The following is a 24,933-nucleotide window of genomic DNA, read 5'->3' on the forward strand; positions in this document are numbered from 1 at the left end:
GTTGTTTAGTTGCCTAGTGGACTTACAGAATGTTTTCACTTTTTCTCCTGCAGGAATTAGAGCGGAACCCTGGAGACCCTAAGTGGTTGGACGTTATTGAGAAAGATCTTCACAGACAATTTCCCTTCCATGAAATGTTTGCAGCCAGAGGAGGACATGGGTGAGAAAAACGGAATGTGTGAGGCACGTAGAATTAGACCGCGCAAGGGACATATTTTTTAGATTGGAGGGCAATCGGAATGAGCGGAGGAGAGAATTGCATGGGCTGCACTGATGTAAATGTAGTAGGGAAAGGGGGATTGGGACTATACAGATGCAGTAGTATATGAATAGATTTATGGTGCTGTTTAAAGTTATGAAACAAATGGAGACGGCTAATTGGTGCGATGAAGTGTTCAGGTATTGGTGAAATGGGCAGAAGTGGTAGGAAAAATACACCAAAATTATTTATTTCCTTATATGTTGCATTGTAGAACACTTGAACAGCCAGTAGGCTGCATCACAGCATTAAGGAAGGAAGGAAGGACAAGAACGTGCATATGAATATGCAACAAATTCCCTAGTCTATAGACTGTAAACAGATAGGAACAGATGGGACTGTTGTGTTCTGCTGTCCCTTGTGGTACTGCTACATTCGGGGCCAGGTGGGGTCGTGGACCCTTTGTCAAGAGGCCCTTCGTCTCTGGACTTGGCTGGATCAGCAGGGCATGTCCCTGGTGGTACAACACCTGTAGGTTCGCAGATCACCAGGGCAGATAAACAGCCATTGATGCCTAGCGGATCACAAATGGCGTCTCCAGCCGGAGTTGGTGCAGGCCTCTTTCAGCAGTGGGGAGATCGTTAGTTAGATCTGTTCGCCTCCACCCAGAACACGCGATGTCAGCAGTTTTGTGCGCTGACATTTCCAATGTGATTAACTCTGAGACTCTTTTCGTCTCGAGTGGAGCTCAGGCCTCCTGAATGCCTGTCCGCCCATACCACTCCTGCCAGAGTGCTCAAGAAGATGAGGAACGACCGGGCCCAAGTCTTTCTTGTGGCTCCAGACTGGACATGGGGAGTCTGGTATCCCGAGCTTCTCCAGCTGAGCATCTTTCCTCTGATCAGGCTGCCCTTTCGGGAGGAACATCTGCCGCAGGGGAGGGTTCTTCACCTGAACCTGTCAACTCTACGCCTTCTTGCACGGAGATTGAGCGGCGGCAGTTGATATCATTTGACCTTCATCCTGTAGTAGCCATGTGTCCCTCCATCAAGACTGTCTGCGCCTGCCGATAGAACGAATTTGTAATATATTGTACAGAAAAGTCTATTGACCCTCTTTCTGCTGCCCTTTCTGATAATTTGTTTTTTATTTTAACCCTTGCCCAGCAGGGCTCTGCTCTGGGCACTCTAAAAGGGTATTTTTCAGCCCTGTCTGCTTTTCTGAGGCTGCTAGACCAACCCTCATTATTTAAATCTCCCATTTTAAATAGGTTCCTCAAGGGACTTGTACATATTTTCCCACATTGCCCTTTCCTTATGCCTCAGTGGGACCTTAATTTGTGTCTCACCTTCCTAATGTGGGCTCCATTTGAACCTTTGCACAATTGTTTCCTCTGGCTGCTTACCATCAAAACAGGCTTTTTAGTCAGGAAGGCGAGTGAATTGCAGGTTTTGTCATCCAAGTGTCCTTACCTGACAATCTTTCCTGACAAGTTGGTGGTTCGCACTAGGGCCTCTTTCCTTCCGAAAGTGGTAACACCATTCTATGTGGGGCAATCTGTCACCTTGCCCACATTCTATGCTCTGCCGCATTCCTCAAAGGAAGAGGAGCGACTCCACCTTCTGGATCCAAAAAGATCGTTGTCGTTCTGCCTTGCCCACACTAAAGAATTCCATGTGGATGACCAATTCTTTGTAGGTTACGTTGGGGGTCCTGCGTTGCAGAAGAGGACAATCTCACGATGGGTCATCCTCTGCATCAAGATTTGCTACACTCTGGCAAGGAAACAGCATCCTAAATGCTTAAGAGCTCATTCCACCAGAGCGAAGGCTGCTGCCACAGCGTTGCAATGTGGAGTTCCAGTCCTCAACATTTGTCAGACAGTAACATGGGCATTCCTGCACACGTTTACCAAGCATTACTGCCTCGACTAAGAAGTCCACAGGAAAGGCTTCTTTGGCCGTTCTGTCTTGCAGGACTTTCTGGTCCAAGCTTGTCCGCAGTCCCTCCTCCAAGGAATGATATTGCTTGGGCATCTGTTCAAAGGTAAGGAATCTGCGACTAGATGTCTCCATCAAATGGACAAGTTACTTACTTTCCGTAACGCCTTTTCTGATGGATACATCTGCCAGTGGATTCCTCACCTTGTGAATATCCCCTGCGCCAGCATTCCACGGAACTTTTCTTCCCCAGCATTCCACGTCGACGTGGTCGACGTCATAATACACCGGCTCCGCTCGCGACTCCGACGTCACCGGGGCCATAAGAAGCCCACGTCGGCGTGATGACGTCAGTTCCCTTTTTTCCGCGCCTTCGACGCGCAACGGTTTTTCTCCAGTGCTACTTTGTAGTTTGGTCGTGTATCTCTGTTTATTCGACTATGTCTTCGACTAGGAAGTCGGGCTTTAAGCCCTGTAGGGAGTGTGGAGGCCTGATGTCGATTACGGATCCTCACCAGAATTGTTTATTGTGTCTCTCCTCGGAACATGATATGGAGGAGTGCGGATGCTGTAAAAGCATGAACCCGAAGGCACTCAAGGAAAGGAAGACCAAGCTCTTCATGAAGAAGATTGGTGAGGAAAAAAGAGGGAGGAAGAAGGAGAGATCGAAGAGAGAGTCATCGACTTCGAGGTCGGAAAAACACCATAAAAAAAGTAAACATTCTAGACGTCGATCCTCGAAGTCCAAGAAATCGAAGTCGAGGTCGGCTTCATCTCATCGACATCGGAGCAAAGGTTTGTCTCCTTCTCCTTCGCCTTCAAGGTCTCCGGAAGGTTCTCCTTCGAGGAAGCAGACTCCGAATCAGTCTCCGACGAGGTCTTCGGCTCCGTCTAAGACGTCGGCTCCGGTTCGTGTGGAGTCGGATGCTTCTATGCATGAGGAGCGGGAAGAGTCGGTTCCGGTACCTGAAGATTCGGAGGCTCCAGTGGAGGATATTGCGGAGGCCCCACAAGAGGTTCCTTTGCCTCAGTTCCCGGCCCCAGGTACGGATTCGGCTAATTTCTTGAATGCTATGTATGGCATTTTTAATAGGGCGGCCTACCCATCCGGAGCACCAGCTGGTCCCGTGGGTCCGATGGCCTTTACAATGGGGGTGCCACAGCAGTATGCTCAGGCCCCCTTTATGCCGATGGCGCCTTCTTGGCAGTTTCCGGCGCCGTCTGGGGATCCGATTCGACCTCGGAAGGTTCGACAGGCTTCGGAGCCTCCTTCGACGCCGAGACTGGCTCCATCGACGCCGAAGCCGACTCCATAGACGTCGAGGCTGACTCCATCTGCGCCGTGTCTGGCGCCGTCGACGCCGGTTCCTCTGGTTCCTCCGACGTCGGTTCCCCGAATCCGGTCGAGGAGGGAAGCCCAGAGGTTGTTGGAGGAAAGAAGATATCGAGAGGTGGAAGAAGGTGAGGTTGATTCTTCTTCGGACGAATTCGAGGGCATTGAGGAAGCCAGTGGGCTGGATACGACCCCAGAGTGGGAACATACATCTGCCAGGTCTTCTCCACCTCATGAGTTGGCTCCCTATCACGTAGTGATAAAGAAAGCAGCGGAGCTTTTGGATTTACAGCTGCCTTCTGTAGAGTACAAATCCAACCTGCTCACAGAAGTGTTACATTCTCCGACTTCGACATCGGAGCCCTTGTTGCCTTTCAATGAGGCCATATTGGAGCCGGTATTAGAGGTATGGAAGAAGCCCCTTTCTTCTCCTGCAGTGTGTAGACAGGTGGCAAAAAGGTACAAGGTTGCACCAGGGGATCCTGACTTTTTATCCACTCATCCGTCCCCGGACAGTTTGGTTGTGCAGGCTTCATGCTCCAAGCATGCTTCCGGTGCCTTTCCTCAGTCTCCGGCTGACAGGGAGTCTAAAAAGGCTGATCAGGCAGCCAAAAAGACCTTTTCGACAGGAAGCATGGCGTTAAAATCGACTAATGCTACGTGCCTGCTGGGGCGTTACGTGCACGCTCTAATGGATTCCATTAAGTCCTTGGCTCCTAAGTTGCCTGAAGGGGATAAGTCATCCTTCATGGAGGTTGTAGCGGACACTCAGGCGGCTGCCAGGCAAGTTATCCAGTCAGGGTTGGATATTGCGGACTCCGTGGCAAGGATCATGGGGTCTTCTGTTGCTGTGAGAAGGCAGGCTTGGCTCCGTAACTCTGGTTTCTCAGCGGATGTTCAAGCTACGCTGGTCGATCTTCCATTTGATGGTCAGAAGCTGTTTGGGGAGAAAGCGGACTCTGCCCTTCAGCGTTTTAAGGACAGCCGATGGACTGCAAAATCCTTGGGCCTGCAAGTGCCGGCAAAGGGTTCGACCTTTCGAAAATTTAGGGGCTTTGGGCGATCGTCTTTTCGCTCTTACCGGCAGCCCCAGCAGCAGCAGCAGCAGCAGCAGAATCCCCTCTAAGTCCTATAGAGGGAGGCAAAGGGGTCGGAGAGGTTCTGGACGCAACCCCTCTTCTTCCTCCTCCTCTGCTCCCAATGAGGCCTCAGGGAAGCAGCCCTAGATCCCCCATCCTGGATCATGTAAGGCCTGTGGGGGGTCGGGTGTCCTACTTTCTACGGGGTTGGAAATCGGTTACAACAGACCTTTGGGTTTTGAACCTCGTGGAGACTGGGTACGCCCTTCCCTTTCGGGAGTTTCCTCCCCCTTACCCTCCTTGCCAAGGTTATTGCTCGGAAGACCATCTGCTTCTCTTGCAGAAAGAAGTTCTAGCCTTGCTTCAAAAGGGTGCGATAGAGGTGGTTCCAGAGCAGGAAAGGGGTCAGGGATGCTACTCCCGTTATTTCCTGATTCCCAAAAAGGACGGCAGATTGCATCCAATCCTGGACCTCAGAATCTTGAATTTTTACCTGAAGCAGGAGAAATTCAAGATGCTGACCCTTGCGCAGGTTCTTCAGGCGTTGCAGCAAGGAGACTGGATGGTGTCGCTCGACTTGCAGGACACGTACTTCCATGTCCCAATCCTGAAGTCGCACAGGAAGTATCTCCGTTTTACGGTTGGGTCGCAACATTACCAGTTTGCGGTCCTCCCGTTTGGTCTTACTACCGCACCTCGAGTCTTCACAAAGGTGATGGCAGTGGTGGCTGCTCATCTCAGGAGGTCGGGGATTCCGGTTTTTCCCTACCTGGACGACTGGCTTCTGAAGGCAGAGTCCCCAGAGATGGTGCAGCGTCATCTGCAGGTGACAACTCAGCTGTTGTTCGACTTGGGTTTTTCAATCAATGTGCCCAAATCTCACCTGGTGCCCTCTCAACGCAACCTGTTTATAGGGGCAGTACTGGACACTACTGTGTGTCGAGCATTCCCTCCTCCTCAAAGGATTCTCGGCATTCAGGAGATGGTCCCTTTATTCCACAGTGGAGCGGTTGTTCCAGTTCTGAAGGTCCTTCGTCTGCTCGGTCTGTTCGCTTCCTGCATTCTGTTGGTCAACCATGCACGCTGGCACATGAGGGCGCTCCAGTGGTGCCTCCGGAAGCAGTGGTATCAGCACAACGGGGATCTCAGGGAGTCAGTCAAGATCTCCAGAGAAGCTGCGGCGGATCTGTCTTGGTGGAGTGTAGAGGGCAATCTGTCGCAGGGAAAGCCCTTCCATCTATCTCCATCAGTGGCCACAGTGATAACGGACGCATCCACCTTAGGGTGGGGTGCGCATCTGGGGGACCTGGAGATCAAGGGTCTGTGGTCTCCAGAGGAAAGGTTGCTTCACATCAACCTTCTGGAATTGCGGGCGATTCGTTTGGCGCTCAAGGCCTTCCTCCCTTCCCTTCGCGGTCAGTCGATTCAAGTCCTGACAGACAACACGACCGCGATGTGGTATGTCAACAAGCAGGGAGGTGTGGGGTATCTTTGTCTTTGCAGAGAGGCCTTACGTCTATGGTCCTGGGTTCAGGACCATCAGATTTGTCTGATGGCAAATCATCTGGCCGGGGTGCTGAACGTGCGTGCGGACAGTCTCAGTCGGCAGTTCTCCGCCGACCACGAGTGGAGGCTCCATCCGGAGGTAGTTCGTCACGTCTTTCGGACGTGGGGAACTCCTCGGGTGGATCTGTTCGCCACTTTCGAGAACACGCACTGCCCGTCATTCTGCAGTCTCCAGTATCCGATGCAGGGGGCGTTGGGGGACGCGTTTCAGTTGAGTTGGGGCTCACGACTCCTTTACGCGTTTCCTCCTATACCCCTGATTCCTCGGGTTCTGAGGAAGATTCGCCAAGACCAGGCCCAAGTCATATTGGTCGCCCCGGATTGGCCAAGAAGGGTGTGGTATACAGATCTTCTCCTCCTCTCCTCGTGCCCTCTGCTCCGTCTCCCTCTGAGGGCAGACCTCCTCTCACAGTCGGAGGGGCAGGTTCTACACCCCCACCTCCAGAGCTTACACCTTCATGCCTGGAGATTGAACGGGGCAACCTGAGTTCCTTCTCTCTCCCACCTGATGTGGTGGATGTTATTTTATCGGCCAGGCGACACTCCACCAAGTCCGTTTACTCCTACAGGTGGTCTAAATTTGTAAAATGGTGTGGAGAGAGGTCCGTTGACCCTTTAAAGGCCCATCTTTCTGATGTTCTCCAGTTTGCTCTTTCCTTGGCTCAGCAGGGCCGTGCTGTGGCCACGGTCAAGGGCTATCTTTCGGCCTTATCGGCATTCCTGTGCCTCCCAGATCAACCTTCTCTATTTAAATCTCAGGTTGTTCTGAGGTTCATCAAGGGCCTTACGAACGTGTTTCCTCCTACTCCATTTGTAATGCCTCAGTGGGACCTTAATCTTGTTTTATCCTTTCTAATGGGGTCCCCTTTTGAGCCTCTTCATAGTTGTCCTTTGAGGCTGTTGTCCTTTAAGGTGTTTTTTCTTGTGGCCATAACCTCGGCAAGGAGGGTAAGTGAGCTTCAAGCTCTTAGTTCCAAACCTCCGTTCCTTACTCTGCATGCTGAAAGGATGGTTCTCAGGACCAGGGCTGCTTTCCTGCCAAAGGTAGTCACTCCGTTTCATTTGGGGCAGTCCATTACTCTCCCTGTTTTCTACCCTCCTCCTCACCCTTCCAAAGAGGAGGAAAGACTCCATCGTTTGGACCCGAAGAGGGCTGTTAGTTTTTATCTGGATAGAACCAAGAACTTTCGCCTTGATGACCAGCTCTTTATTGGCTACATTGGTCGTTCTAAGGGGAAGGCGGAGCACAAGCGCACGCTGTCAAGATGGATAATTCTGACCATCAAGATCTGCTACGCCCTGGCTGGTAATACTCCTCCTGATGGCATTAGAGCGCATTCGACTAGAGCTAAAGCCTCTACATCTGCTTTGGCCCGGGGTGTTCCTGTGGCAGATATTTGTAAAGCCGCGACTTGGGCCTCCCTCCATACTTTCGCAAAGCATTATTGCTTGGACTCTAAGATTAGGAGGGAGGGCCTCTTCGCGCGCTCTGTCTTGCAAGACTTTCTGGTATAGGAAGGTGGACACCCTCCTCCGGTAGTGGGGACTGCTGTGGGAATCTATTCACAAGGTGAGGAATCCACTGGCAGATATATCCATCAGAAGAACAAGTTACTTACCTTCGGTAACGCTTTTTCTGGTGGATACAGTATCTGCCTGTGGATTCCTCACTGACCCACCCGCCTCCCCGTTGTCCACCTTTGTATACCATGGAATAGGTCTTGTTGGAATGTTTTTTTATACTTTCTTGTACATTTGGAGGAAATGCTTGTTTATTTAGCATTCTTTTCCTTTGTATGCTATGCATATGTGTTGGTGTATTGTATACTGTGTATACTTTGAGTCTGTCGTTAGTCCACCTGTTCGCCTCGAAGGCACGGGGAAAATATGGGTGGTACTGACGTCATCACGCCGACGTGGGCTTCTTATGGCTCCGGTGACGTCGATCGGAGTCGCGAGCGGAGCCGGTGTATTATGACGTCGCCCACGTCGACGTGGAATGCTGGGGAAGAAAAGTTCCGTGGAATGCTGGCGCAGGGGATATTCACAAGGTGAGGAATCCACAGGCAGATACTGTATCCACCAGAAAAAGCGTTACCGAAGGTAAGTAACTTGTTCATCTGGTAGAAACATGATCTATTCGCAGATCCCTTACCAACCCACCCATACTCCCCGCACTGTGGACGGGTTTCTAAGGTCAGGGCTTATCCCTTTCAGGGCCCTAGTTGTTGAAACAAATCAGGGTCCGTAGACTTCATGGCCAGCGCTTCTGGCGTGTAAAGTCGTGAAAAGTAACTGACGTCAGCATGCCGAGGTGGCGCCTATATAGGTGATGTGAACACCACTTCCGTTGCGCCTATATAGGTGATGTGGACACCACTTCTAGCGCGGATGACACTGACGTCATGCGGAGCCAATCGACACAACCTACCGGTGTGCAGGAGTATTGCTTGAAGAAAATCTTCCGGATCCAGTCTGACGTCTGGGATATTCAGAAGTAAGGAATCTGCGGCTAGATAATGTGTCTACCAGATAAGACGTTAACTAAATTAAGGATGTGTCCATCTATGTGCAAAAGTTACACCTGAGTTCTTCTCAGATGCTCGCTTTCATCTGAGCTGTTCTGGTCACATTGCAGTTTCAAGTCTATCCTCCTGAACGGTGAGTCCAGGTTATTCAGGCTATGATACCGATGTTTCAGACTATGCTGTAATTCGGTGATACTATCCCTCAGGCTTTTGTGCCTCATGGCCTCCTCGAGCCTTCTGGCAACACATGCCTGTTGGCATATGCATGCTCTGCAGTGGGACCTGAAGTCTCAGTGAGCACAGCATCAGAGGAATCTTTCTGACTTGGTGCAGATCTCAAATGGAACTGCAAATAACCTGCAGTGGGGGCTGGTGAACCGCTTATGGGTCAGTGGCAGACCCCTCTCCCAACCAGGGCTGACTGTAGTGACAGATGCATCATTCATGGGTTAGGACAACCATCTGGGAGAGGTAGGAGATCTGAGGACTCTGGTCTCTGGCGGAGTCCCAGCTCCATATCAGCCTGCTGGAGCTGCAGGCGATCCAACTGACATTAAAAGCATTTCTTCCTTTGATCAAGGGAAGGCTAGTTTAGGTGTTAATGGACAACACCACTGCCAAGTGTTACTGCAACAAACCGGGTGGGGATGGTGTCATGGACCTTGTGTCAAAATGCTCTGCGTATGGCTGGAATGTCAGGGCATTTGCCAGGTGATTCAACATCTGACGGTCTCTCTGAACACCAAAGCAGGCAGACTCAGCCTTCGATGCCTAACAAATCACAAATAGTGTTTCCATCCAGAAGTGGTGCGTGATCTCTTCCAAGACTGGGGATACCTTGGTTAGATTTGTTCACCACTGTTGAGAATGCATAATGTCAGCAGTTATGTGCTCTTGAGTTTCCAATGCGGCTCACGCTCTGAGATGCTTTTCATCTCAAGTTGAGCCTTCTGCTGATACCACTCCTGCCCAAAGTTCTCAAGAAGATCAGGAACATCCGGACCCAGGTCATTCTAGTGGCTCCAGATTGGGCATGGAGAGTTTAGTATCCCGAACTCCTGAGCATAAGTATCTGTCCGCTGATCAGGCGGCCACCATGGGAAGATGTTAAATTGCAGCAGTGGTGCAGCGTCCTGTACCCAGACCTGCACACCCTCCACTTTTATGAGTGGAGATTGAGCGGTGACAGTTGACAGCTGTTGTCCTTCCTGTGACGCTATTTGACAGCCAGGCATTCCTCCACCAAGACAGTCAACACCTGCCGCTGGAAAAATTTGTGACATGGTGTGCATCCAAAAACATTGACCTGCTTGCTATGCACGTACCCTAAGTTTTACAGTTTGTTCTTTCTGTGGCCCAGCAGGGCTTTGCGCCAGGAACTGTTTAAGATTACTTGTCAGCTAGATCTCCTTTTTTTGTGGTTGCAGAACCAATCTTCTTGTTGTGACTCTTTTCCGCAAGGGACTACAAAACCTATTTTCTCAAAGGCCATACATTATGCCCCAATGGGATGACTATCTGATCTTAACGTTTTCTTATGTGCACACCCTTTGAGACTCTGCACAACTGCCCGCTACAGTCACTTAACCTAAAACTGGATTTTCTTGTAGCCATAATATCGACAAGGAGAATTAGCGAACTTCAAGCACTCTTTGCAGCCTACCTACATGACATTCCACGCAGACATACTAGAAGACCCATGCTCCTCCCTTCCAAAGGTGATGACTATCCATGTATGCCAAAGTATTTCCTTATCTACTTTCTTTTCCCCGCCTCACCCTTTTAAAGAAGAGACTTCACTATCTGGGCCCAAAAAGAATGGTATCCTTCTGCATTGATAGTAGTAGAGAGTTCCGGGTGGAGGAGCAACTATTCATTGGTTATGTTGTGGCGATGAAAGGAAAGGCTGTGCAGACTTGGACCATCTCACAATGGATATTGCTCTGCATAAAAATCTGCTACGCATTGGCTAAAAAACAGCCCAGAGTGTTTTGTGTGCTCATTCTGTCAAAGCCAAGGCTGTGAATACTTTGTTAGCTCGCGAATCCCTGTCCTGGATATCTGTCAGGCAGCAATGTGGGCATCTTTACCCATGTTCACCAAGCACTATTGCCTGGACGGTCAGATCCATCATGACGGGCAGTTTGTCCATTCGGTCCTGCAGGACTTTGTGGCCTAATACGTTCGTAGACCCACCCAGGAAGGTATTGCTTGTATCTATTCTAAGGTATGGAATCTGCAGCTATAAGTCTCTATCAGATGAAAAAGCATCTTACCTTCAGTAACTCCTTATCTGGTAGAAACTGTCTAGCTGCAGATTCTCATCCAGGGGATACTCATCAATAGTCATAATCTATGAATAATCCCCGCCCATGTGCGGGATCCCGGAGCATATAGAAAATACATATATATATACACATATATATATACATATGTGATAACATATAAATGCAGCCTAATAATGTTCAAAACATGGCAATGCTGTAAATTACATATTTTTGCATAGTGGTGCCCCCGTAACCCGTAAGGAAAAAAGGAAGCATCAGGCAAATTATAACACAGCACTGCTTTATTGCCATAAAGCAACATGTAATTGTAGGCATTCGCCAGTAGGCTGCAGTAGAGTATCAAGAAACCAAGAAAACTGACACCCTGCCTTTAAGGCATTAGAGTAGGGGGACCGTGCCTTTAAGGCCTGCCCGTGACCCCCTGCTCCCATGATGCACTACAGGTGGCAGTTGGGTCAGTTCTTTTTTCCGGCTCCTTCTGTGAGGATCCTGGAGCTTGAGCTCTTCAGTTTTTTGACTGAAATTTTGAATTACAGCTTTTTCAAGCTTTTTTCGACGTTTTCTGGCTTTTTAGGGCTGAGTCTGCTGGTTTCCACTGAATTTTCCAATTTTTTCCAGTCAGAATGTCTCCTTTATTTAGGAAATGCCCTTCTTGTGGTAATAAAATGGCACTGGCGGATCCACACTCGGTGTGTATTGTGTGTTTACCATCTAAACACGATCCTGACCAGTGTCCCCACTGCCAGAAGTTCTCAAAGCGCACTCTGAGAGACAGAGAGCGCATTAAACTGCATGCAAGACTGGAGAAGGAACGAAGCCGTCGTGAAGGCGAGCATTCCTCATCAAGACCACCTTCTTCAGCTACGCAAGTACAGAAACGGCGACATACCAGCTCCCCGGGCTCCAAGAAGACCAGGAGTCCAAGAGGTTCGCCGTCGACGTCGAGGATGCCGGCGAAAAGGCAGAGAACTTCGGCGTCAAGGGATTCATCCCACCATCAAGAGTCTCCGCCGCGCAAAAGTAAGTCGGCGTCGAGAGGCGGCCCTTCGGGCTCGAAGGCTGCTAGTCTGGTGACATCTGGACTGTCTCCGTCGACGTCGAGGCTTCCGTCGACGTCGAGACACTCTCCGCCACCCTCGAGGGGGTCGACGTCGAGAGATGCGGCGACGTACATTCCGCCGCGAGTGGGCCGGTCGCCGTCGATGGTTACCCCCACTCGGCGACATAGAAGGTCGACGTCGAGAGGAAGATCGACGTCAAGATCACCAGGTCGACGTCGAGAGAGGTCGACGTCGAGACAGGTCGAAGTCGCTTGGTCGACGGCAGGAGAGGTCGACGTCGAAGTTGCCCAGACGACGTCGAGAGAGGTCGACGTCTAAGACACGGCCGACGTCGAGGTCATCTAGCCGACGTCAGGTGCCAGAGAAGAGGAGATCGACGTCGAGGTCTCCGCGATCGGCGTCGAGACCGCAGTCGAGACCAGAACGGCATACCTCACACTTGCCGATGGTGACGCAGACGTCGTCGACGTCAAGGGATTCGAGGGCGAAAGCTGGACCGCCCGCAGAGAGGTCCCCAGGAGAACAGTCATCATCTCCGGGACTGCACATCGTGCAAATATCTCCGGAAAGATCACCTGAGGCTCCAGAGCGGTTTGGACTGTCACCGCGCTGGTTACGAGATGTGGGCGCTGGCGCATGTCGGAGTCCGGGATCGGACTACTCCCGCAGGTATTCCCCACCGCGCAGGAGTAAATCGCCTCCGAGGGATCCAAGGCCAATTTCACCACGCCGGTCTCGTTCCAGGGACCGTCGCACCGCGCCAAAACATCCAAGATCTCCGTCCAAGCGCAGATCAGGATCAAGGGCTCACCATAGCAAACGCTCCCACAAGAGGCGACGCACCAGGTCGTCCACTGGGACTTCATCCACAAGATCTTCAGTCCGGGACTACTCTCCTACTTTTTCATCCACGCCTCCATCGCGAGTGTCCCCGGTGGATGACATTATAACTTTCTCGGACGTCCTGGGTAAGAGGGGCGCAGAAGTTGAACATCGCACTGCACGTCCCTCAGGCACCCACTTCTGTGATCTTTGACACTTTACACCATCGGTCAGCTCCCAGACCTCTGCTCCCGTTGGTGCCAGGATTGTTAGAACCAGCGATGGCCACGTTCCTTACACCGGCTACAGCGGGCTCGGTCCCCTCGAGAATAGCAAAGAAGTACAAGGCTCCGACCGAGGACCCTTTATTCTTGAGGGCGGACCCGCCAGCGGATTCGGTGATAGTGGCGGCGGCCATGAAGTCTCACTCAGCCTCAGTATCTGCTACTGTCCCCCCTGAGAAGGACAGCAAGCTGATGGACTCCTACGGCAGGAGAATGTGCAACACCTCGGCTTCGCACATGAAGGTCGCTAGCGCTTCAGCCCTGCTGGGGAGGTATGATCGTTCCCTATGGGATTCCCTGGCCAGATTCGTGGAGAAATTGCCTAGGGAGGACAGGCAGGACTTCACGGAGATCCTCCATGAAGGCGGACTGGTGGCCAACCAAGTAATAAGCGCAGCGGCGGATGCATCAGACCTAGCCGCGCATGGCTACTCCCATGGCATCTGCTCCCGCCGTTCGGCCTGGCTCAGATTAACGGGCCTCAAGCCAGATGCACAAAAAAGAATTCTTAACCTGCCGTTTAATGGATCATCGCTATTTGGAGCTCATGCGGACGACCAAATGAGCAAGATGAAAACGGAATTGGACACCGTAAAGGCTGTGGGACTGGAAAAACGCAAAGAGTTCCGCAAGCGCTTTCACCAGCGCGTTCAAACACCCCAATGGTCCTCTCAAAACCAACAGAGGTCCCAGTTTCAGCAAAGGGGCCGGGGCAGAGGAAGAGGAAATACCAAACAGCAGCAGTCCTCTAACAAGCAGCCTCCCAAGCAGTGAAAACGTACTTCCTCCGCGCTCGTTCGCCACTCCGGTAGGAGGAAGTATCACCGCTCACCTGGCAGAGTGGAATGCAATTACAAACGACAGATGGGTGCTGAGTATTGTAGAGCGGGGCTACTTGCTGAGGTTCAAATCACCCCCTCCGCAGGTACCCCCATGGAAACAGCCACTCCCTACCAGCCAAAACAAGCTGTTAAAGGACGAAGTTGCCACTCTCCTCTCCAAAAACGCCATAGAGGAAGTTCCAAACAGGCAGAGAAATCAGGTAGTGTATTCCCGGTATTTTCTTGTTCAGAAAAGAGGAGCGATCGGAGACTACAGACCCATCCTCGATCTCCGCCTACTCAACAGATTTCTCAGAGAAAAATTCAGGATGCTAGCACTGCACTAGATTTTCCCACATCTACACCAGGGGGACTGGATGTGTGCCATAGACTTACAGGATGCATACTTCCACATTCCTGTCTCAGCGAAACATCGGAAGTTTCTCAGATTTCGCATCCTTCGCCAACATTATCAATACAAGGTCCTGCCATTCGGCCTCAAGTCCGCGCCACGAACATTCTCAAAGTGCATGGCGGTGGTGGCTGCATTTCTCCGCAATCGGAAGATATTCGTCTATCCCTATCTAGACGACTGGCTCTTAAAAAGTTCCACTCCGGCTCGTCTCCAGAGTCATCTCTCGTTCTGCCTAAACCTTCTACACTCGTTGGGCCTTCAGGTCAACTACAGGAAGTCGATCCTCAATCCAACTCAGCGGATCCACTACCTGGGCGCCTCTCTAGACTCCGCAAGCGTGTGTCCTTCGGAGGAGAGGTTATCCTCCATGCTGCAAAAAAGCCGCACGCTTCTCAGCACGGAATATCCCACAGCCAGACAAGTGTCATCTCTCCTGGGATCCATGGCCTCGTGCATCTACATCGTGCCCAACGCACGTCTGCACATGCGTCCTCTGCAGCAAGACCTAGAGGATCAGTGGTCGCAGAGGTCCGGCCGCTGGGAGGATCACATTACCCTTCATCAAGCCGCCAAAGATTCCATCCGGTGGTGGATGAAGCGCTCCCATCTGCTTCACGGCGTCCCTTTCCATCAGGCGCCTCCGACACAGACAGTGGTCACTGACGCCTCCATGCAGGGCTGGGGGGCTCATATGGGCCAGCTTCAAGTACAAGGTCTCTGGTCCACTACCGAACAGAGCTATCACATCAACTTCTTGGAGCTCCGAGCAGTCCATCTCGCTCTCAAGTCCCTGTACCCATCCCTGCAGACCGACTATGTTCAGGTTCAGACGGACAATACCACAACTATGTTCTATCTGAACAAGCAAGGAGGGACCAGATCACGGGTCCTGTCTCTGGAGGCCCAATCAATCTGGAGATGGCTTCTGGTGAGAAACCTGACGATCGTCGCGGTTCACCTGCCAGGGACCCTGAACGTGCAGGCAGACGGCCTCAGCAGAGACTTCGTCGAAGCGCACGACTGGGTGCTCAACGAAGACGTCGCTCAAGACATCTTCCGCTTGTGGGGCACACCGGACATCGATCTGTTCGCAGACGCGGACAACAAGAAATGCCCCGTCTTCGCCTCCAGGTTCCTTCAACCGGGGTCCCAGGGGAACGCGCTTTTGATCAGCTGGTCGAGGACATTGCTTTACGCTTTTCCTCCTCTCCCTCTCATCCCGGCTGTGATTCAGAAGTTCTACAGGGCCAGAACTCGGATGATCCTAATAGCACCGGAGTGGCCCCGGCAGTGGTGGTACCCAGATCTACTCCAGCTGTCGGAGGTACCACAGAGGAGGTTGCCATGCCTGCCGAACTTGCTGACCAAGGACAAGGGGAGAGTGTTCCACCCCAATCTCCCCTCCCTCCGCTTGACGGCATGGCTCCTGAATTCATCCAGTACGGACATCTAGATCTTCCACCGGACTGTATGAACATTCTTCGGGAGGCAAAGAGGCCCTCCACGAGGAAGTCGTATGGCTTTAAATGGAAAAGATTCTGCTTCTGGTGTAGAGATAACACCCTTGATCCGATCCGGGGTCAAGAACAGGTTATTCTCCCCTACTTACTGTACTTGGCGAAGTCTGGGTTAAAGTACTCTTCCATCAGAGTACACTTAGCTGCTATTACAGCCTACAGGAAGTCTCCTACCCAGACCTCATTCTTTCAGATGCCAGTGGTAAAGGATTTCTTAGAAGGGCTTAAGAAAGTTTACCCACCTGTGAGGTCTCCTTCCCCTTCCTGGGAACTTAACATCGTTCTCTCTAAGCTGATGGGAGCTCCTTTTGAGCCGATTCATAAGGCCTCCTTGCAACATTTGACCTGGAAGGCTGCCTTCTTAGTAGCCATCACTTCGGCCCGTAGGGTTAGTGAAATTCAGGCCCTCTGCTGCAAGGAACCTTACACTGTGTTTCATGCTAATAGGGTGGTGCTCCGTACTCATCCGAGCTTCCTGCCCAAGGTGGTTTCGGACTTCCACATTAATCAGGTGATCACGTTGCCCACCTTCTTTCCTCAGCCGACCACTCCCCCGGAGAGAGCTCTACACTCTCTTGACCTCCGGAGGGTTTTGAAATTCTATCTGGCTAAGACCCTTACTCTTAGAAAGTCAGAAAGGCTCTTTGTTAACTATGGACCCACTAATACCGGGCTGGCTGCGACCAAGAGGTCTATCTCTAGATGGATTGTCTCTTATATAGCTTTGGCTTACCAACTGTCCCACAAAGTTCTACAGGGTAAACCTAGAGCACACTCTACTCGAGGGAAAGCTTCTACTGTAGCACTCCTTCGCAACGTTCCCATGTCTGAGATCTGTAAAGCGGCTACATGGCGCTCAGCCCATACTTTTATGCGCCATTACTGCCTAGATTCAGACGCGCAGGCCGACGCCCAGGTGGGGCAGGCTTCTCTGAGGAACCTGTTTGCATAACTGTAAATGCAAAATGTGTTTTGCTGTTTATTTTTTAACTGTTTTTGCTCGTCCGCGAGACTTTGGGTATGGGCTTGCTACTCTATTCATAGATTATGACTATTGATGAGTATTCCTTGGATGAGAAGGATTAGTTACTTACCTGTAATCCTAGTTCTCATCCAGGGGTATACTCATCAAAGTCATAAGCGACCCACCCACCTCCCCGGACGAGCAATGTTTTCTCTTTAAATAAGTGATGTATGGAAGGCAGATCTACTCCGGTGCGGAGGCACCGCCAAAAAGAACTGGCCCAACTGCCACCTGTAGTGTATCATGGGAGCAGGGGGTCACGGGCAGGCCTTAAAGCCACGGTCCCCCTACTCTAATGCCTTAAAGGCAGGGTGTCAGTTTTCTTGGTTTCTTGATACTCTACTGCAGCCTACTGGCGAATGCCTACAATTACATGTTGCTTTATGGCAATAAAGCAGTGCTGTGTTATAATTTGCCTGATGCTTCCTTTTTTCCTTACGGGTTACGGGGGCACTACTATGCAAAAATATGTAATTTACAGCATTGCCATGTTTTGAACATTATTAGGCTGCATTTATATGTCATCACATATGTATATATATATGTGTATATATATGTATTTTCTATATGCTCCGGGATCCCGCACATGGGCGGGGATTATTCATAGATTATGACTTTGATGAGTATACCCCTGGATGAGAACTAGGATTACAGGTAAGTAACTAATCCTTCTTTACCGACCCTCCCTTCCTCCCTGCTCTGCAATTGGATTTCTGCATAGGGTCTCCCTTATGAGGCACATAGTGATGCACACCAGTTCATCAGCATTCTTTATGGCTCCATGATCTGACATGGAAAGGTCGCCAAAATAAACTGTTGTCAGAGCATTGGGGTGGCGCTGTTATCGGCACCACTTACGTCTATTCCGGGGCCAGGATGTTGCAGACGCGAGACCAATCAACTCTACCTTCCAGGATGCAGGAGTACTGTTCAAGAATTTCCGGATCCATTCTGACGCCTTGGGATAATTCTACGGTAATGAAGCTGTGGATAGATCGTCTATACCAGAAAAGGCATTACCGAAGATCAGTAACTTGTTAGAGCCGCATTTACTCCAAACAACATGTTTTATCAGTATTTATTTCCACAAGCATGGCATTCTATTTATAAACTAAACGTGTTCTGTTTCAGACATGCTCACCTACTGCCAAAAGGTACTTGTTTTACTAATGTCGTGCAAAGTAAAAAGCCACTTTTTCAGTGTGGATTTTTTCTTCTTTAGATCTAAATGTTACTGCAATATTCTTCTAAAGTATCATCCATTGTGTGCTTTCTTTTTTGTTAGCATTGATATTTACACATTTAGTATTTAGGCCCTGATTTAATCGGGGCTGTTAGCTAGCCAGGATGTACTATTTGCACACTGTCTTGTTTGCAAAACACCCTTTGTTTTGTAATGTTTTGTTTGTTTCTCAAAATGTATATTCGAAGTAGGTCACAAAACCTACGCAGAGTTTGGAGGTCTGCGATGGACAGCAGACCTGCGTTTCTATACCTAGTATATCAACATTTACTTTATTAGCTGCACCTCATGCCCCTGAAATGGACAGATTCACTGTTGTGTAACTTCATTAAATTCATAATAAACTTCTTCCATCCCTGGCAGAGACACAGGGTTGGAAGAAGAATTGTGAATGTAAAAGTAAACCTACACACACAAAGGGAAGGGACTAGAGTGTGTGCCTTCCCTCATTCTCCCAACTAAACTATCGACCTCACTGCACGAGAAGGACAAAACCCTACTCTTAAATATTAATCTGCCGTTAAAGTAAGACTGTATAAGTCTCATTTGTTCATTCATTCGTTTCTTTGAAAGACTGGTGTACGACGGTAGGACCCTTTGATGGTTACCCCCACTTTTTGCCTGGTGTCAGTGTATTTGTGACTAGTCTGATTGGGATCCTGCTAATCAGGACCCCAGTCACTGTGCTTTCTCCCTAAATTGATCATGGTAAGTATTTCTGTACATCCACAATTGGCTACTGGTGTACCCTTGTAAGTCCCTAGTATATGGTACTAAGGTACCCAGGGCATAGGTACACCAGGGTCTCCCATGGACTGCAACATGTTTTATGCCACCCATGAGAGACCACTCAAATGTGACTACAAGCCTGCCATTGCAGCCTGTGTGAGTTGGTGCTTGCACCTCTCAAGACAGATTTGTGTTTCTTATATCTGAGGTCACTACACCTAAAACCTGTCAGTCACTCCTATGGCAGGCTTTTCAGTCCTGAAGGCAGGGTGCTTAGTTATAAGTGTGAGGGTGCCCCAGCATTAGCAGGACACCTCTACAAACCCCGGATTTGATTCACCAGGCTTTGTAAGTGATGGCCTCCATTTTTGTACTTGTAGTGGACATCAGTCATTACAAGATGTCCAACTATATAGTGGCAGCACCGAACCCGTTATGTTTGATATCTAACATGTTGGAATCATACCCCCACACCGATTCCAGTGTTAGAAGTATGATTCCATGTACCGTGGGGCTCTCTTGGGTTACCACCCTGTACTCCCTATTACGGCCTTTCAGGGTCTGACAGCAAGCTAGTGCTGCTGCCGACCACAGACCCGATTCTGCCCTCCTGCTGCTGAGCCAAACTCGAGCAGGGAAAGATAGAACAATATGTTTCGTGTCGCAGGGAGTTGTGACCACCTCCCAGACAGGACTTGATGTATTGGGCAGGGGGTGATTGCCAGCCCCACCAGACTGCTTTGTAGGGCACATTCTGATGGACACATCTGCCTGTGGATTCCTCACCTTGTGAATATCCCCTGCGCCAGCAACATTCGGAAACTTTTGGAGCTCTCCACGCTGACCAGGACGACGTCACAGAAGCACGGGTCCGCTCGCGGCTCTGCTGACGTCACTGGATCCATAAGAGGACCTCGTCGGCGTAATGACGTCAGTTACCTTTTTTCTGCACCGTCGACGCGAACGGTTTTCTGGGACTCTCCGTAGCTTTGGCTAGTTACTTTGTTTTACTGCTGGTGTCTCTCTTTCTTCTTGCTTCCTGTTAAAGATGTCGACAAAGAAGTCCGGATTCAAGCTGTGCAGGGAGTGCGGTAAGCACATGTCCATCACGGATCCGCACAAGGACTGTGTCTGGTGCCTGTCGTCGGATCACGACGTCGAGGAAGCTCTTGCTGTCCAAAGAGGAGTACTAAAGCTTTAAAAGAAAGAGAAGCCAAGTTGTTTATTGCTAGAATGAAAAAGGAGAAGAGAGGTCGAAGACGATCCAGATTGAGGTCGAAGTCGACATCGGGGCATGCTTCGAAGTCCAAGAAGCACAAAAAGAAGAGGCATGGTTCTCAACACCGTTCGGATAAAGAAGCGGCTCCGAGATCGACTTCACCTACTCGACGTCGTACGGACTTCTCCTGTCTCTATTCCTACCTCTCCTGTTGGCCTGACCTCGCCTGCGGCTTCACTGGAGCATTCTCCGGCTCCATCTCCGACGCCGGTTCATTCTCCGGCTCCAGTTGAAGAAGATCCGGCTCCTGATGAGTCTTCGACTCCGCTGGCTCCACCGTCTGCGCTGATCGGCCCGATTACGGTAATGCCTCAGTCTGAGCCATATCCCCCCTTTCCAGGCCCGGGTCAAGATCCAACGCATTATTTGAATACGATGTATGGAGTCTTCACTAGAGCGATGTACCCCTCTGGAGCACCTTCGGGTCCCATGGGTCCAATGGCTTTCAATTTGGGGGTTCCTCAAGCCTACGCTCAGGCTCCATTTATGCCTTTTTTCCCGGCGGCGTCGTCTTGGCATTTCCCGGCGCCGAGGACATCGACGCCGCTTCCATCTTCACCGGCTCCAGCTCAACCTCGTTCGACTGCGGCTGTTCCTCCGGTCCGGATCCGTGTTCGAAGCCGGCACCGGTGCCGTCGGAGTTGGTTACGGCACCGCCGACGCCAATTGTGAGGATTAGGTCCAGGAGAGAAGCTCAAAGTGTCCTGGAAGAACAAAGGTACCAGGTTGAGGAGATGGAAGAGGGTGAGCTCATGGAGTCTGATGATTTGTTTGAAGAGTTGAAAGAGGCTAGTGGCCTGGATTTATCACCAGAGTGGGAGATGACTCCTCAAGCTGATACTCCCTCTAAAGATGTGGCCCCCTACCACACGGTTATTAGAAAAGCAGCGGATCTTTTCGATCTACAGCTACCAACTGCTGAGTTCAAGCCAAACATCCTCACTGAGGTTTTACATTCTCCCTCCACTGTGTCAGAGCCCTTACTACCATTTAATGACGCCATCACTGAACCAGTCATGGAGGTATGGCGAAGCCCTTTTCAGCTCCTGCGGTCTCTAAAACTGTGGCTAAAAGATACAGGGCGGCTCCAGGGGATCCAGACTTTCTTACTTCCCATCCTTCTCCGGAAAGTCTGTTGGTTCAGGCTGCTTGCTCTAAGAGGTCTTCAGGTACCTTACCTCAGGTCCCTAGGGACCGGGAAGCTAAAAGACTTGACCAATCAGCCAAGAAAGTCTACTCCTCGGCCAGTATGGCCTTAAAATCGACAAATGCCACCTGTCTTCTGGGTCGTTAAATCCATGCTATCATGGATTCCGCTAAACAACTGGCCCCAAGTTATCTGAGGAGGACAGACAGAACTTTAATGAGGTGCTGTCGGACACTCAGGCGGCTGCACGTCAGGTTATCCAGAGTGGCCTGGATACTGCAGACTCTGTCGCCAGAATTACGGGCTCTTCTGTTGCCACAAGGAGCAGTGCGTGGCTGAAAACATCTGAGTTCTCCCCTGATGTGCAAGCAACGCTTCTGGATCTGCCTTTTGACGGCTCTGGGCTTTTTGGTTAAAAGGCTGATGCTGCACTAGAGAGATTTAAGGAATGTAAAGCCACGACCAAATCTCTGGGTCTGCAGACACAACCTAGGGGTTCTTTTAGGAGGTACAGAGGCTTTGGAAGGTCGTCATTTCGGACTTGCAGGCAGCCCCAGCAGCAGTAGCAACAACAGCAACAGAACACCCTGTATAAGAGCTGCAGGGTCAGAGGTCGTGCTCGAGGTCGGCAGCTCTCCTCCTCCTCTACCTCTTTCTCCATCCCTCCCACCACTGCAAAGCAGCCCTAGATCCACCATTCTGGATCATGCTGGTCCTGTGGGGGCCGGCTTACCCATTTTCTATAAGATTGGGAATCGGTCACTTCAGACCTCTGGGTTCTAGATCTTGTAGAAAATGGGTACGCCTTTCCCTTTTGGGAATTCCCTCCGAATTACCCTCCTTGTCAAGGTACTTGCTCGGAGGACCACCTTCTCCTGCAGGAGGAAGTCTTTACGTTATTAAAAAAAGGTGCGATAGAGGTGGTTCCAGAGCAGGAAAGAGGTCAGGGATGCTACTCCCGGTATTTCCTGATTCCGAAGAAGGATGGCAGGCTACGTCCAATCCTGGACCTCAGGATCTTGAACTTTTTTCTGAAACAGGAGAAGTTCAAGATGCTCACCCTTGCGCAGGTTCTTCAAGCGCTGCAACAGGAGGACCGGATGGTGTTGATCGACTTGCAGGATGCGTATTTCCACATCCCTATCCTGAAGTCGCACAGGAAGCATCTCCGTTTTAAGTTAGGGTTGCAACATTATCAGTTTGCGGTCCTTCCGTTTGGTCTTACTACTGCACCTCGTGTCTTCACGAAGGTGATGGCAGTGTTGGCAGCCCATCTCAGAAGATCGGGGATTCCAGTTTTTCCCTATCTGGACGACTGGCTGATCAAAGCGGAGTCATCAGAGAGGGTGCTTCATCATCTGCAAGTTACATCCCAGCTGTTGTACAGATTGGGTTTCTCGATAAACGTGCCCAAATCTCACCTGGTTCCCTCTCAGCGCAACCTGTTTAAAGGGGCGGTACTGGACACTACTGTGTGTCGGGCATTCCCTCCTCCTCAAAGGATTCTTGACATACAGGATATGATTCCCTTGTTTTACAATGGAGCGGTCGTTCCAGTCCTGAAGGTCCTTCGTCTGCTTGGTCTGTTTGCTTCCTGCATTCTGTTGGTCAACCATGCACGCTGGCACATGAGGGCGCTCCAGTGGTGCCTCCGCAGGCAGTGGTATCGGCACAACGGAGATCTCAGGGAGTCTGTGAGGATCTCCAGAGAAGCTGCAGCGGATCTGTCTTGGTGGAGCGTGGAGGGCAATCTGTCTCAAGGAAAGCCCTTCCATCTACATCCATCGGTGGCCACAGTGATAACGGATGCATCCACTTTAGGGTGGGGTGCTCATCTGGGGGATCTGGAGATCAGAGTCTTTGGTCTCCAGAAGAAAGGTTGCTTCACATCAACCTTTTGGAATTGCGGGCGATTCGTTTGGCGCTCAAGGCCTTCCTCCCTTCCCGGTCAGTCGTTTCACGTTCTGACGGACAACTCTACCGCGATGTGGTATGTCAACAAGCCGGGAGGAGTGGGGTCGCGTTGTCTCTGCAGAGAGGCTCTGCGCCTCTGGTCCTGGGTTCAGGATCATCAGATTTGTCTGATGGCAAATCATCTGGCCGGAGTTCTGAATGTACGTGCAGACAGTCTCAATCGGCAGTTTTCTGCCGACAACGAGTGGAGGCTCCATCTGGAGGTGGTTCATCACGTCTTCCGGACGTGGGGAACTCCTCGGGTGGACCTGTTTGCCACTCACGAGAACGCTCACTGCCCGTCATTTTGCAGTCTCCAGTATCCGATGCAAGGAGCGTTGGGGGCGCGTTTCAGTTGAAATGGGACTCGCATCTCCTTTACGCGTTTCCTCCCATACCCTTGATTCCTCGGGTTCTGAGGAAGATTTGCCAAGACCGGGCCCAAGTCATACTGATCGCCCCGGATTGGCCAAGAAGGGTGTGGTATACAGATCTTCTCCACCTCTCCTCTTGCCCTCCACTCAGTCTTCCTCTGAGGGCAGACCTCCTCTCGCAGTCGGAGCGTCAGGTTCTACACCCCCACCTCCAGAGCTTACACCTTCATGCCTGGAGATTGAACGGGGCAACCTGAATTCTTTTTCTCTCCTGCCTGATGTGGTAGATGTAATATTGTCTGCTAGACGTCATTCCACTAAATCTATCTATTCTTATAGGTGGTCTAAATTTGTTCTTTGGTGCAGAGAGAAGTCTATTGACCCTTTGAGGGCTCGTTTATCCAACATCCTTCAGTTTGCTCTTTCTCTTGCTCAGCAAGGCTTTGCTGTAGCTACTGTAAAGGGATATTTATCGGCTTTGTCAGCTTTCCTTTAATTGCCGGATCAGCCGTCTTTGTTTAAGTCGCCTATTTTACCAATAAGTTTCCACCTACTCCTTTTTATTGTGCCTCAATGGGACTTAAATCTTGTCTTAACTTACCTAATGGGTTCTCCTTTCGAGCCTTTGCACAAGTGTCCCTTAAGGCTGTTGTCTTTCAAAACGGTTTTTCTCATTGCTATTCCCTCGGCAAGGAGGGTAAGTGAGCTTCAGGCTCTCAGTTTAAAACCCCCGTTCTTGACCATTCATGCTGAAAGAATGGTACTCTGGACCAGGGCTGCTTTTCTGCCAAAGGTGGTAACTCCTTTCCATCTGGAGCAATCCATTACCCTTCCTACCTTCTATCCTCCCCCTCACCCTTCCAAGGAGGAGGAGCAGCTTCACCGCTTGGACCCTAAGAGGGCGGGGAGCTTTTACCTCGATAGGACTAAAGACTTTCGAGTGGACGACCAGCTCTTCATGGGCTTTGTTAGCTGCAGGAAAGGCAGAGCGGTGCACAAGCGCACCCTTTCCAGATGGATTATCTTGTGCATCAAGATATGTTACTCCTTGGCCGGTAAGGAACCTCCAGAGGGTATAAGAGCTCATTCTACCAGGGCAAAGTCTTCTACATCTGCCTTGTCTAGAGGTGTTCCTGTGGAGGACATTTGTAGGGTGGCAACTTGGGCCTCCCTCCACACTTTCGCGAAGCATTACTGCTTGTATTCCGAGGTGAGGAGGGACGGACACTTTGCTCGTTCCGTCCTTCAGGACTTTTTGGTATAGAAGGGTGGACACCCTCCTCCGGGAGTGGGACTGCTGTGAGAATCTTTTCACAAGGTGAGGAATCCAC

General features: G+C 50.6%; 1 protein-coding gene across 1 annotated transcript in view; it reads left to right on the forward strand.

The window, feature by feature from the left end:
• TBC1D10B (TBC1 domain family member 10B) overlaps nt 1-24,933 on the forward strand; it is a 339,453-nt gene that overhangs the window by 156,230 nt on the left and 158,290 nt on the right. The window contains exon 4 of the mRNA XM_085618470.1: nt 54-160. Within this exon, the coding sequence (XP_085474596.1) occupies nt 54-160 (107 nt within the window). The remainder of the gene's footprint in view (nt 1-53; nt 161-24,933) is intronic.

This window comes from Triturus cristatus, chromosome 7 (assembly GCF_964204655.1).
Source record: "Triturus cristatus chromosome 7, aTriCri1.1, whole genome shotgun sequence".
In the NCBI taxonomy this organism is placed as follows: domain Eukaryota; kingdom Metazoa; phylum Chordata; class Amphibia; order Caudata; family Salamandridae; genus Triturus; species Triturus cristatus.